This window comes from Dermacentor silvarum, chromosome 1 (assembly GCF_013339745.2).
Source record: "Dermacentor silvarum isolate Dsil-2018 chromosome 1, BIME_Dsil_1.4, whole genome shotgun sequence".
Taxonomy (NCBI): Eukaryota; Metazoa; Arthropoda; class Arachnida; order Ixodida; family Ixodidae; genus Dermacentor; species Dermacentor silvarum.
The window spans coordinates 78,590,454-78,604,807 of record NC_051154.1 but is presented as its reverse complement, the minus strand read 5'-3'; the positions used below and the strand labels follow the sequence as shown (position 1 = coordinate 78,604,807).

The following is a 14,354-nucleotide window of genomic DNA, read 5'->3' as shown; positions in this document are numbered from 1 at the left end:
GTGCACTTAGCATCAGAAGTCTTGCTGTGCCACACCATTTGATGGCCAAAAATGCGTAATGCAAATCAGACACAGCATTGAATGCTTACTTTTTTCAGGCAGCAGACACTGCCTGTTGTTGCTTGCACTCATTGCACTGGTCATTGATGTGCCATTATCTGGCCCTTTGTGTGATGCTGTCCAGAGTGAGGCTATCTACACCCGGTGACAACTTTCTATGGCATTGAAGTGAAAGCTACAAGGGCGGAGCTTGTGCACATGTATCATATTGCCAAGTAGCCTGGATTGTTCTCACGTCCTGATTGGCTTATTTCACCATTGCAGCACCACCACAATGGAACAACAAAGGTTTTAGTAAGAAAGTTCGTAATGATTTTTGCCTTTTTCCTATTGCAACAAGCAAAATTTTGCTGCTTTGAGACATAAAAACTTGGACGTTTGAAAAATCCCACTTCTGACGTTTCTACAGTAAGGCATCCCTGCTGGGCCTACCAATGGTAAATTGCGATGCAGTCTTTAGGAAAGAGAAATTTTATCACAAAGCCTTTGTGGTCAAGGTAAGAGTAGAGAAAGCACAAGCCTTCATTATTCAAATTAAGTGAGCTTAATTGAGAGCATGCAAACAACCGTGAATTCATGGTGAGGTGATGGGAATAGATGCCACAATGTTTTCTGCACTACCGGTTTTGCATTTGCACAAGATTTTGTGCAAACATGTGTCACGCAAACATGAATACTAGTGTGTATATTTTCCAGAAGCACGTATAAAAAGAAAGTGGAATTTTTTATTTGATACCGTAAAAACAAACATTAAATTTGGCACTACAGTAGACTTCCATTAATTCGACCCTGGTTAATTCCATTTTTTTCTTAACTTGGTGCCGGCTGAAGGTCCTGGCAGACGCCCATGCATTTCTATGGGCCCAAACTTTCATTATTCTGATCCTAAAATTGGTTTCAACAGATAAATTGAGCTTGACCAGTCAGCACGCACACGCTTGACCTCTGTGGTGACCCCAATTGCGACCCCTTTAGTGGCGGCATCTGTCTACGTGGAGCTTAGGGGACAGTGTGTACGTTGAGTACATGTCATCTCTCGTCGTAAATGCCCATATTCGGGCCGCCCCAGGAAGATTTTCAAGCAATAACCGTAGCTCACAATGTTTGATTACAGTATTTACCCGATTTTAACGCATGCCTTCTTTTAAAAAGAAAATTGGGCCGAAAATTGTCTGCGCGGTGCACGTGGACACAAAACTAAAACTGCCTTCATAACGTTTGCATGTTTTGCCGTATAACACAGATGTATTGCGGATAATCAAACCTTAAAAAAAAAACTGTGTGGCACACCTGATTTTAGGACATTCACCTCCATTGTGAAATAAATTTTCTTGCTAAAAAAAAATCAGGTGCACATTAGATTTCTACTTTGTTTAGGAGCTTTAATGTCATTTTTACGTTTGTTTGCTACTTTGGACACATAGAAAGTGGGTGCGTGTTTGATTCGAAGGTGTGTTAGAATTGGGTAAATACTGCCAAACGAATCAGGTAGTGTATGTTCTGGCATTTTTCCTGCATCTTGCTTAATTCAACTCGCCGAATAATTCGATCTATTTCGTCGGTCCAGTCAAGGTCGAATTAACGGAAGTCAACTGTATATTCTGCAGTGGCTCTTACACGTGTGCTTTACACCTGCAGCGAAAGCTCCATAACAGCAGTGTCACACGAAGTAGTCATCAGTTATAGTCGCTTACCTTTGTGCAACATGTTCTGATCACCTGCTTGCGATGCCACTGTGGCCAGTTTCCACTCTTGTCTAATGTTGTTCCATGACCTTAGGTAACATAGCAATAGGAGGAACTAAGAAAGCTAGTAGGTGCAATAGGATGAAGAGCACGAGGTCACAGGGTGGACCTCTCTGGCAGCCATGTTGTGATGGTCACATTTGTGCTGAGATTTTAAAACCCGAAGTACCGTATTTATTCAAATATAAGGCAAGGTTTTTCTTCCCACAATCCTTAGCCTAAAAGTCACCCTTTTTCGTTATCTCAAAAAATGTGGCACAAGAAGATAACGAAACTCCATTCCCTAAGAGTTTCATTATCTCCTAGGGAACACCACCACCACCCTGCCTCCACGTGTTGAAGCGCCCTTCCCCCTATTTTATCATAGCCATTTTGCGTTTTGACTGTATATGTTGGGCAATCCTGGCTGAGTCTGACTAATCCATCAGCTATTCGGCTACTCTATATCGCCTTAATGTTAGTATGTATAGTTAAGTTTGTTCTTTCTTCAGAATGGGGGGGGGGCGGCAGCGAAACTGCACCCTCGCCTTATAATCGTGACTGTCTTATAATAAATACGGTAGTTAAAAAATGTGTTACTTTCTACTACAACATCCTTGTCACGGCTTGTCACTCGTTCGCCGTCGGCGCGAAGTCGTCGACGGGGTATACAAGCCAGTTGGTTGTTCCGTACTCAAGCAAACACAGTGAAAGGGTCAGAGTCGGGAGTAAACAAAAAAAGAAGATATTTATTGACTGACAACGATACACAAATTAATAAAATAAAATACTAAAACAAATGACACAAGACAAACACACCTGAAGCTCAATGATGTTGACAAAGAAATATGATGAGCAATTAACAGTAGATATGAGAATGAAACAAGGCGCAGATCCAATATACAGAAATATACTTGACAGTAGTTCACTAAAACAATGTTCAAAAGAAAACAAAGTTCAAAAGAAAACAAACGATGTCATACTCATGGCCAGGCAGCAGTAGCAAGTCCATAAACCGTGAAGTTGGCGCGCAGAGCTTTCCTGAAGAATGCCGACGAGCTGATCTTGTTGAGGTGGATACGATTGTTGGGCTGGGTTTCCCAGAAGTCTAGATCTGACGACTTCACTCAAGCAGGTTGAGCTAACTTCAGTTAACTAACGTGAGCCTCGTTGCTGACGTTGGTTTGTCGTCTCGTACGTCAACTAGTTACTCGGAGTTCTGACGTGGCTAAGCGGACCAGGCGATACTGCACGGCACTAGCTCCTTGACTGCTTCTCAGCAGATTACAAGCTCAGCTTCTAGACTCATTAGCAGGGCCTAAAACCTGTGCTTAAATAGCCTCTCCTTTCCCTAGTTCCTTAGGTCGGGGAACGGCAGATATGGGTGACAGTTCACCTAATTATCTCATGACTCGTCCCAAAGGTCCTGGGCGCACCCCTTTTAATCAAGAGCGAGAGAACGGGTGATTGCCGCCCCCCCCCCCCCCCCCCCCCGCTGTCAGAGGTCGCGCCCCCACACTGCACCACACAGACACACACGCACACATTTGGGTCTGTTGACAAGCACAGAAGCAACAGCGGCCGCCAGCCAAACGGCGCGCATAAATCTGCGTGTTGCTGTCTCGAAACTATGCTGCACCGTGACAATCCCTGATCCATACAGATCCATGTGTTTTCACTAAAAAAAAAATCTGGAAAAACAAACATCTGGTAATTCTTGCATCTTTCTGAATTACCATGAAACTTCACAACATGACAAATAAAGGAAATGAAATGTATCCTGAAGCACTAACACCTGCAGGAAAATGTGAGCAAATGAAATGTGAAAATTCCTTCGCATGTAAAATTTCATTAATTAAATTCTGTTAAAACCAAGATTTGATGATGAGGCATGCTGTAGTGAGGGACTCCAAATTACTTTTGTCCGCCTGGGGTCCTCTAATCTGCACCCAATGTATGGTAGACGGGTGTTCTTGCATTTCACCCCCATTGATTCGATCTCACGCCCTCAGGCTTAGTAGCACCATAGCCACAACGCCACCATGGCGGGTCCTTCACATGAAGGTGAATGAATTTTTAAAATTGAAGCAGTTTGTGTATGTGTAAATACTTAAGCAAGAGACAAACCAAAATCATCATAAACGCAATCTACTAAAGATACTGATATTCAATGTTGCCAGTAGGGTGCCAGCAGAGTCTGGCTTTACTGCAATCTGCTGCTAAGCACGAGGTCACAGGTTCAATTCCTGGTCGTGGCAGTCGTATTTTGATGGGAGTGGAATACAGAAACAGTCATGTGCCGAGCTTTGTACATGCATTACTTATAGAGAAGCCCAGTTGGCCAAAATTAATCTTGAGCCCTCCAATACAGCTTCTCTCACAGCCCCTGTGTCGCTTTGGGACATTATCATTCAAGCCGTCAGTCAATTACTCAGTCAGGTTATCACAACAGATTTGACCTCTTTCTTCAAATATTGTTAATCTTGAGAAGCATGGCTGCTATCAGGAGTGTGCCAAGGTAACGTGGAAGATTTGAAAGGTGTGGTTTACAAGGTACCTTTGAAGCAAGGAAAGCTGTCCATAGACCAAGCAGGATTGTGTATCTCTGGGTGTACATAGAAACATGAAGTTGTTAAATAATGGTTGTTTGCACTTAGTATCTGCCCACCCATTTGAGCTGTTGCTCTACAGTAATCTTGTTGCCATTGCAAAAATTATTGCAGTGACATAATAAAGCAGTAAATGTAATGAGATTAAACTGAATTTAGCACAGTTCACAAGTTAGTACATAAACACAAAGAAATTTAGAATGTTCATTAATAGCATATTACTCATGTATGGCGTACACTCGCTCATTTAAGGCCTGCATCCCCGCCATTGTAAACTTTGGGGGCAGGCAAAGAAAAAAAAAATCACAACGGCCATTTGCCCCAGTGCACACACCAAAGGAGGCAAAGTTTACTGCCCATAACAATAAAAACAATGAATAATGTTGAACCAACTTTCCTGTGGTGGGTCATGTAGTGGGAACTCAAAACTTCCATGTCAGAAACAGGCATTTGTACACACCAAATGCACATTTTACAGCAGTTTACATTGCAGTTATGTACTACATAAAATGCAATGTTGGCAAAATTTTGGAAAATGTTGGCATAGAGAAATAATGAATTTTCTTACAGTCCCTTGGAGAATAGCTGGCAGTTAAGGCATGGAATATTCAACCTGCATATGTAGTTAGCACTGTTCACTCTTCAGTTACAGCTTGAACCCTAAAATTATATTTTACTGCTACCATGGCATATAAGTAGGGTCCTTCATTTTCTGGTTTTAGGTTTTTAAAAATTGAGTAAAAATAGAGTGTTATTTTTAAAGGGGCTAATTGGGGGGAGGAATCAGAGTTTTTTGTTGTCTGGTCGCCCAAAGTTTGGGATTTTTCTGGTAGTTTCACAAGCGATTAACCGAAGCAGTGGTCTACACAAACATTTCATTAAACAAGTAAAATCACTAGCAGGAATGAGAAAAGTAAGCATACTCGCAAATCATGTGATCAACTTATGTATGTACAAATCCCCGTTGGCCGGCATTATTTGCACTTTTATTGCGATAGCAACTATAGGAACACTCCAGGTGAATTTCCATCATCGCTGGTGCCATGATGTCTTGTGTAAAGTCTAATGCGATAAGATTATATCACACCCCTGGCACTGTATGCTGTAGGTGCGAGGTAAAACGTGAGAGGACGAGCCGAGATGGAAAGTAGCTTGATGCACACCATCTTCCCACTCACCGCATTGTTGTGCGGGAAAGGTGGTGGAGGAGGATGAAGGGATGCAAGTGAGTGCGCTAGCCCAGCCAACGCTGCGCGTAGTACAGCTAAGCGCGGCCTATCTTGTAAGTAGTCTGTGGTGGGTACAAAGGCTACGTGAACTGAAATGGCTGGTGGCTTCATCTGTGCTGTGTTCTCGTGCGCCTAGTGTTGGAGGTCACGTAATCTCAAGTTTCAGAGATGCGTTAAAGCTAGAGGCAGCATGAAATATTTGCTCGCCGCTGCTGCTGCTCTTCTCATGCCAGCGTTCTGACAGCGAGTGTCCAGGTTCATCTAGTGAGATCTGATCATGTTTTCCTGTGTGCATGTGACACCATGCTTGTTAATTTAGTTAGTAAGTGAATATTTACTGCACTTTACACGACCGATAAACTAACTTTACTTCGTGTAGCTGTCTAGTAATTTTATTTCACAATCAATGCTTTCCCTTTAGGGCGAAACTGCGACTTGTTTAAAGAAGCCACATGAACAAAAAAAAAAAGAAAATGCAGATGTGCTTGGTGACACCTTGTTTACTTTGTTCTCTTCATTTATTTTAACAAAGGCAGAAAAAAAAACATAGTAGTGAACATGGGCATACTTCGCCAGAGACGTGATGCTTTTTCTTAACTTACAAACTCTTGTTGACATAGTACATAATCATTTGAATTTTGAGCATGTGGGGAGCACACGAACCCATCTTCTCCCGCATACTCTTGTCGTATGCGACAGGGCAGACTAGAGCACTGCGCGGGGCTGATTTTTCGGCCCGAGCCCGGTCCGGGCCCGCTTTACGAGGCCCGAGCCCAGCCCGGGCCCGTAATACAAAGCCCGAGCCCGGCCCGGGCCCAGGCATGCATGACCGAGACCAGCCCGGGCCCGGCCCGGGCCCATGGTTCCAGGCCCGGGCCCGACCCGGGCCCGTGTTACTGAGCCCGAGCCCGGCCCGGGCCCGGGCCCGGGCGTTCATTACTAAGCTTAGCTAGGGCTCGCGTGTGCATGACCAGGCCCGGCCTGTAAGAAAAAAATTCCTTTTTTTTACTTACAGATTGTGCCGTATCGTCAGCCTCACCTTCTCTAGGTTTAATCAGCTGCAGTATATAAGCAATAAAAGGCCGAAATCTTTGTTTCTCCCACGGGAACATCAGTAATCCGGCCCATTGCCTGTGCTACTATTTTTCTGGTGGTGCGCATGCACTTACCTTGATTTGTACGATATGTTTCTATGATGTCATTTAGCATGCAAATATACAGGGCGTTTCATTTTAGCTGAACCAAATTTTTAAAGATTGCCTGTGGCAGATAGCACAGTTATAATCCTTGATCTTAAACTACCCGATGAGGCGGCCATTACTTCCACGAGAAATCAAAATGCCTAATTGAAGAATGAACATAATTACATAATTACTTAATAACATATTAATTATTTTATGGCACATCTTTTAATCTACGAATTATAGCCGCCGAGTTCGCAAGGCGTATCCACCTGGAACGAATTCTCAGGACTAAACCAGTTTCGAGATAATAATTTTAAAAGTGTCCGACGAAATCAATCAAATCAAATCAATTTATTGTCCAGCATACATGCTGGACGGTCATTTTGGACTAAAAGCTACATATGTAGCTTGACGTGACCCAGAAGACCAGGCAAGGCAATAGTACAGCAAACAGTGTGCACACATGCACAATAATTCACATATATTTCCAGCTATCGCTGGAATTCCTCATAGAAGAAATAGCTATGAATGGAAAGACAAAGAATATTTGCGTCACGGCGAGTTAACAGAATTGGAAAAAGTTTTAACAGATTGCATTTTAAACAACACTACAATAACAATACTAGCTATACAAAACACCGCAACGCCATCTATACAACATATCATGAGGCTGAATTTTACAAGATCGACATTTGCTAAGAAAACGAAACAGGTTTTACATTATATACTCAGAACCATACACAAAGGCAGAATAATAATCACATCAGATACATTACAAGCGACCAAAGTGTCAGCTGAGTTCTTTCTCACTGAAATTACCGCCATTTTTGTATCTGTTCAAAGTGTATGGTAGGTAATGTATTAACGACTGATGCTTGTAGAATGTTCTGAAGTATGGAATTGACCATATCTCAGGATTTCTTGTGTTCGCATTAATCCGACGACGCTCTAAGGAGGCTAATTGTTTTATGTAGTTCCAAGCTAATTCTGGCATAAATGGCCTAATGGATGGTCAAAACGCCTAATTGAATATTTAACAAAATTACGCGAATTAACTTTTTAATTAATTATTTTACGGCACATCTTTCAATCTACGAATTATAGCCGCTGATTTCGCAAGGCGTATTCACTTGGAACGAATTCTCAGAACTGAACCAGTTTCGAGATATTAATTTTCAAAGTGGCCCACGAAATGCATGGGTGTTCCAGTTAACTTTTTGAAGAAAACGCTGTTTTATGCATTGAAGCACAAAAGTAACTGGCCTTAGCGCTAAAATAATGCCATAGTATCGACACTGGTAATAGTGCGATCGCAAAAGCGGTAACATGGAAATGGTTGGAGGAGTGGTTCTTTGTATAATTTATTTTTCCTTACGCGGAAACAATGTTCGTTTTTGCGGAAAAGAAAAAAAAATTACGTAGCTTGCACTGGCGGCGCAATGCTAAAGAGACAGCGGAGATGATGGGCACCTAGCTAGCCCTGGCTTTTGGCCTAGACTAAGCACTACCAAGTCATCCCCAGCATTTCCCGGAATTTATGTATATTGATTGATTATCGATTAGCTATTCATTGGCTATCGATTGTCTATTTCAAGATATTGGCCACGTATTTGGGATAGGCTAAGCACTACCAAGTTATCCGAACTTATATATTATTGATCAATTATCGATTAGCTATTGATTGGTTGTCGATTGGCTATCGTAAGGTATTGGCCACGTATTTGGGCTAGGCTAAGCACTACCAAGTGATCCCCAGCATTTTCTGGAATTTATTGATTATAGATCCATTATCGCCTAGCTATGATTGGCTATCAATTGCCTATCGATAGGCAATTAGTCCCCACCATTCTTAGCTAGACTTATCCAGGTTCAGCTTCGCTAGTTCACAGGTGTATGTGCCATTGCGCTTGTACCCTTTGTGCACTGCTGCCAGAATCGGCCCACATTTTTGGATTCAGCGGACACATTAGGCCCACCTGAAACAGCTCCGCTGTTAAAAATGAGAACTTCATCTGTTTTACTATTTTCTTTGATAAGATATAGTCATCTGATAAGATATACAGTCAAGAGAGCGGTGTGGATCTGAGAACAAACGGGGATAACCGATATTCTAGTTGATATTAAGCGGAAAAAATGGAGCTGGGCAGGCCATGTAATGCGTAGGATGATCGGACCATTAGAGCTACAGAATGGATACAAATAGAAGGGAAGCGCAGTCCAGGACGGCAGAAAACTAGGTGGGGTAATGAAGTTAGGAAATTCGCAGGCGCAAATTGGGATCAGCTAGCGCAAGACAGGGTTAATTGGAGATCGCAGGGAGGGGCCTTCGTCCTGCAGTGGACATAAATATATTCTGATGATGATGCTGATAGTCATCTTGCACGTGTCACTTCAGCTTGGCACAGAATGCATTGAACCATGCAATGCATAACGGTCACGTGTGCTCGAAGGCCTACTTAGGCCATTCAATGAGCGCGCCCGAGTCTGTCCCGGGCCCGTGGCTTCAAGCCCGAGCCCGGCCCGGGCCCGCGGCTTTAAGCCCGGGCCCGGCCCGGGCTTTCGGGCCGGCCCGGGCCCGTGCAGTGCTCTAGGGCAGACACGCGAGAGACGCACTTTGCCCACTCCCGGTTCTCACTCGTCTCTCGCGACGTGCGTACCCTCGCGGGAAGAGGGAAGGTATCTAATGGGCGAGGAGGGCATTCTCCTCATGAAAAGGTGAAAAGGCATAAAAGAGCGCGACCGGGGGAGACGTGCGCTCTCTGGCCTCCCTACCTCTAACCTGCCGAAACGGATAAGTATTTGTGTGTCTATTTTATATTGGTCGGGCCTTTGAACTTGCATACTTTAATTAAGAAAAACGTCTTTCCAAAGTCACAGTTGCTATTCGCAATGCAGAGCAATGTCAGCTCTGCATTTGCCAGTATGGGATAGCGGGCGATGGTGCCCTGCCAGTAGGCGAACATGTGAATGCTCTACTCGAGGCTTCATTCTAGGAGAAATTGTTCAGACTCATCCTTTAGAGAATGCACATCAGTATTGACGTAACTCAGCAGAGAGGCATAGTCGACGAATGATTATTGCCAACAAGGAGCCAAAACTGCACTGAGTCGCCATACATTAAGATTATTGTCATCCCTGTCATTGGCATTTCTCTACAATGTCATGTCCCACTTCATGCTGACTTTGTCGCAATATTTCTCGTAATAGGATATATTTGTTCCAAAATGATATGCATATCTTGACAACTTGCTCACACAAGGCAAGCAACATTGATTTGTAGTGTCTGCATTTTTTGTCATCCATCACGACAGGGCAGCTCTTCGGGAAGAAATCGGGTTTAACCCAGCTTTTGTAAAACTTGTTTGGAGTGCAAAAATCTGAAATTATCATGTTTTACTTGAAAATGGTAGGACCCTACCTATAAACTTGGTAATGCATCTGTTTTTAAACAAGAGCTCAATCTGCTCTTGCTAGCCATGAGCTGGTATGGTACCTGATAGTGAAGACTTAAAGCGTTTTTCCTTCCCTTACTTTGGTAGTTTTGGTACTTCAAGATAAAAATTTTCAAGCACCTAGTTAATGAAAGTTGCCTTGTTGACCTCAAGACAACATTCTGATGGAAGGTTGTACGAGTCCAGTGATGGTGGCCATAGGGGCGGTATGCAAAGATGCTTGTGTGGTAAATAATCCCATAGGGTCAAAATTAATGTAGAAGCCTCAAATACCACATCCCTCATAGCCCACAGTGCATGCTGCTTTGGGATGTTAAACTCCAACAATTAACTGGCCCGTTGAAATGGTGCCGTAAGGTGAACTATAAGAGTGGTTCTCACTTGTAACAATGCAAGGCAGCACTTAGTTACTGGGACTCTAAAATACTATAGCAAAGGCATATGTGAGGGATTGCATGCTCTTGTCTTGATATATTCAGCTATGCATTTATGTTTCTGTAGGCTACTACATAAAGTTTATAAGACGTTGCAGTAACTTTTTCTCCTGTTGTAACCTTTAGAGTCGACAAAAAAACAAAGAACATCAAAATCAGGTACACGTACGCGTACATTTTATAGCTCTCACATCCTTAGAGTATAGAGTGTTCAACCATGCTTTCCATCTTTGCTCGAGTCCTACAAGACTCAAAACCGAGTTGATCTCTCTAAGGAAGGACCTGACCAGTAATAGCTACCCACCTCAACTGTCAAGGGAGTAAGAGCAACATGGTTCAGCATCCAACCGGCATGTGGTCCCAAAGAAAAAAAACAAGCGCACTTACATTGCCTATGCACACAGCATGAATGAGGCTTTAGCCAGAGTGTTTAATGACTTCAACATTTGGGTGGCACATGTCCCTTCCAGCAAGTTACCTGGTCAACTGGTACGCATAAAGGACTCCTTGGTACAATTAAACAATCTTGGTGTCATGTGTAAAGTCCCGTGCAAAGAATGTTACACAGCCTATATTGGCGAATCTAGGAACTTTAAAAGGCGCATCAAGCAGCATCAATACGACGTCGCTAAAGGCAACTCTGTTTCCAATACATTAACTGAGCACCATGAGAAGACAGGCCATTCTGTATACTGGGACTCGATGTCGATTATCGCCACGGAGAAGCTATTATCTTCGCAATTACTATTAGAATCACTGCATATTCAGACGAAGTGCCAAGCGGTTTACCAGGACACGTGGTAATCTGCCCGAAATCTATGCGCACGCAGTGCACTATCTCACCCATACTTGAAGAGCCAGCGCATTTGCTGTAATTGTGAACGAGGGACTTGTATGGGCCCCGAATCGTCAAGCTTTTGTCTTTTTATTATACTCTTGGCAAATGTTTGTTTTAATTTCATCAGTATGCTGTAGTGGTAGAGTTTTCAAATGTGCTTGTTGCACCCCATCTTTTACTTGCAGGGTCTCGTCCTTTCAAGTGCCCCCACTGCGACCTTCGATTTCGGACATCTGGTCATCGCAAAAGCCACATTCTGACACATTTCAAGAGTGGAGGCGTGCGGCGCCGCAGTCGTCTGCAGCCACGAGAAGAGAAGGCTCCACAGGTGGCCATCCTGGAAGAGCCCACTGATGCAGAGGGAATCATGGAGGAGATCCAGCTGCAGCTAGCTCCAGGAATCCAGATTACAGGCCTCAACCCTTCTACACAAACAGTGCAGATTGATGCTACCTTCCTGCAGCATTTGCAGCAACTGCAGCAACAGGGCAACATCAACATCTCCATAACTCCATCAGCAGACTCCAGTGGTGCAGATGTGGAGCAGCAACTAGATGCTGCATCATTCCTTATTCAGCAGGACGGTTCTGGTGGTGGCTCAATAGTACTTGACCAGTCACTGCCCCTGGTTGCATCAGAGGGCAAAAATGGAGCAGTGACGTTTACAGTGGTGGAGCCCACTGGCCCAAACCAAGAGCCTGCAGTACAGGTGGCTGCTGCTGAGCTGGGCCTCGATGAGCTGGCTGCAGCTGAAGGCAGTCTCATGGAAAGCGCGGTCATAGACGCAGCTGACCTGGTGGTACCTGCAGCCATTACAGAGGCTGCTGTGGAGAAACATAGGAAAACGGTGGATGATGGTGATGGAGCACGGGTTCATGTGTGTGATCAGTGTGGAAAATCCTACAAAAGGGCCAGCCATCTCAAAGAACACCTTGAATCGCACAAAAGCAAGGAGGATAAAGGGAAGAAAGCTCCATACCAATGTCAAGAATGCCCTAAGGCATTTGCAAAGCCTAGCCAGCTAAAAAGACATGAGCGAATTCACACGGGTGAGCGACCTTTCCAATGCAACTTGTGTAACAAATCGTTTAATCAGAACAATGCCCTGCTTGTGCATCTCATCAAGCACACTGGTGAGAAACCTTTCAAATGTGATGCATGTGGGAGTCAGTTTACTCAGAAGTGCAACCTTATGGTACATATCAGAAGGGTACACAAAGCGGACGAGGCTACTTCCAAAGAGCCAGAAACCTGATGTGTGACGTATGGTTGCCAATTCTCTTTGCATGAATGTGCTAACAAAGTGAAATTATTTATTTTGAATGTGAAAAGTGCTGGTAGCATATTTAATTGTTAAGCACCTGCTGTTTCTTTCTTGATAAGTTTATTGATGTTTTGTTTTGTTTTGTCAGAGTCATTTGATGTAACACTGCGGAAGCTAGCCACGTAAAATTATACAACTGTTTCTTGTTATTTACGAGCTTTACAGCATAGCCTTTTCACTGTGCACCAACTCTGCAGTGCCTATCAGCACATCATTAAAAATCCATTGTTGTCTTCCCCTCTCAGGCACCCACACAGTGCAGTATTTCTCTTTTTTCTTTCTTTACCTTCTCTCTATCTTGCATGAGGAAAAATTTGCATGAGGTAGCGGATGAGTTAGGGTGGAAGTATATTTCCCTATTGCATAGAACAATCTTACATTGCCTTTATGAGCATGTAACAACCACCAAACATTCTAGCCGTATTTAGTATATATATAAAGTGGAATAAGTAAGTTGGATGACATTAAGAGAAAAAAAATGGAGCTGGGCAGGCCATGTAATGCATAGGATGGATAAGCGGTGGACCATTAGGGTTACAGACTGGATACCAAGAGAAGGGAAGGGCAGTCGAGGACGGCGGAAAACTAGGTGGGGTGATCAAGTTAAGAAATTTGCCGGTGTAAGTTGGAATCAGCTAGCGCATGACAGGGGTAATTGGAGATCGCAGGGAGAGGCCTTCGTCCTGCAGTGGACATAAATATAGGCTGATGATGATGAATATGAAGTAAGTTGGAACTATACTCCATCACACCAACACTGTGCAGTGCAATGCAGGAAAGCTATGACTGGTGTCAGCCAATCTGGAATAAAAGCGAACTGATTTTTTCAAAGAAGGGAGGAAGACTTGCCCACTTTGTGCTACTGACTCTTCTGTGACCATTCCACTTAACCGACGTTGTGCAGGAGATTAGTGGATCACAGTGGAGATGCCCCTTTTCTGGTTCCCTTTTATTGCGATAGCAATTATATGGACACTCCAAGCGGATTTCTGTTGTCGCCGTGAGGTTCCGTATGAAGTCCAACGGTGATGAAACAGTCGCCCTGTGCTGTAAGCGGTATGTGCGAGTGAAACCGCATGAGGGACGCGCACTCTCACAGGGAGCGAATGCACGGCAGAGAGCAAACGCGACTTCTTCCGTCGCGCGAAAGGCCGTGGGAGGGAGGGAGGGGAGGTGACGTTTAGCTGCAGCACCAAATGCATATCTATATAAAAATGTTGCGAGGCGAGAAGGTGTTAAAGACTTCCGTCGCTGCTCTGACGAGTGTCCTAGTGTCCTAGTTGGTAGCCAGGCGGTAAGTCTCAATTAGCGATTGTCAAATTAATGAACATTAACCGAAATTGGGCACAAGTTTATTTTCATTCTCAAATAATTGACATCTCAATGTGCTAAATAAAAATTGTGGTAAATGCATTTCACTATTCACTTCGTATTTGAAGTTAAATATTCATATTCTAAAAATCTGATATTTACACGCCCCTACTCAAGCTGTGCAGTATG

General features: G+C 43.7%; 1 protein-coding gene across 2 annotated transcripts in view; it reads left to right on the top strand.

Moving 5' to 3' along the window:
- The window catches only part of LOC119431189 (zinc finger protein 236-like), a 121,962-nt gene extending 107,936 nt beyond the window's left edge, over positions 1-14,026 (top strand). For both annotated transcript variants that reach the window (XM_037698663.2, XM_049670223.1), the window contains exon 21: positions 11,716-14,026. In XM_037698663.2, the coding sequence (XP_037554591.1) occupies positions 11,716-12,785 (1,070 nt within the window). In that variant the 3' untranslated portion in view covers positions 12,786-14,026. The remainder of the gene's footprint in view (positions 1-11,715) is intronic.
- The last annotated feature ends 328 nt before the right edge of the window (positions 14,027-14,354 follow it).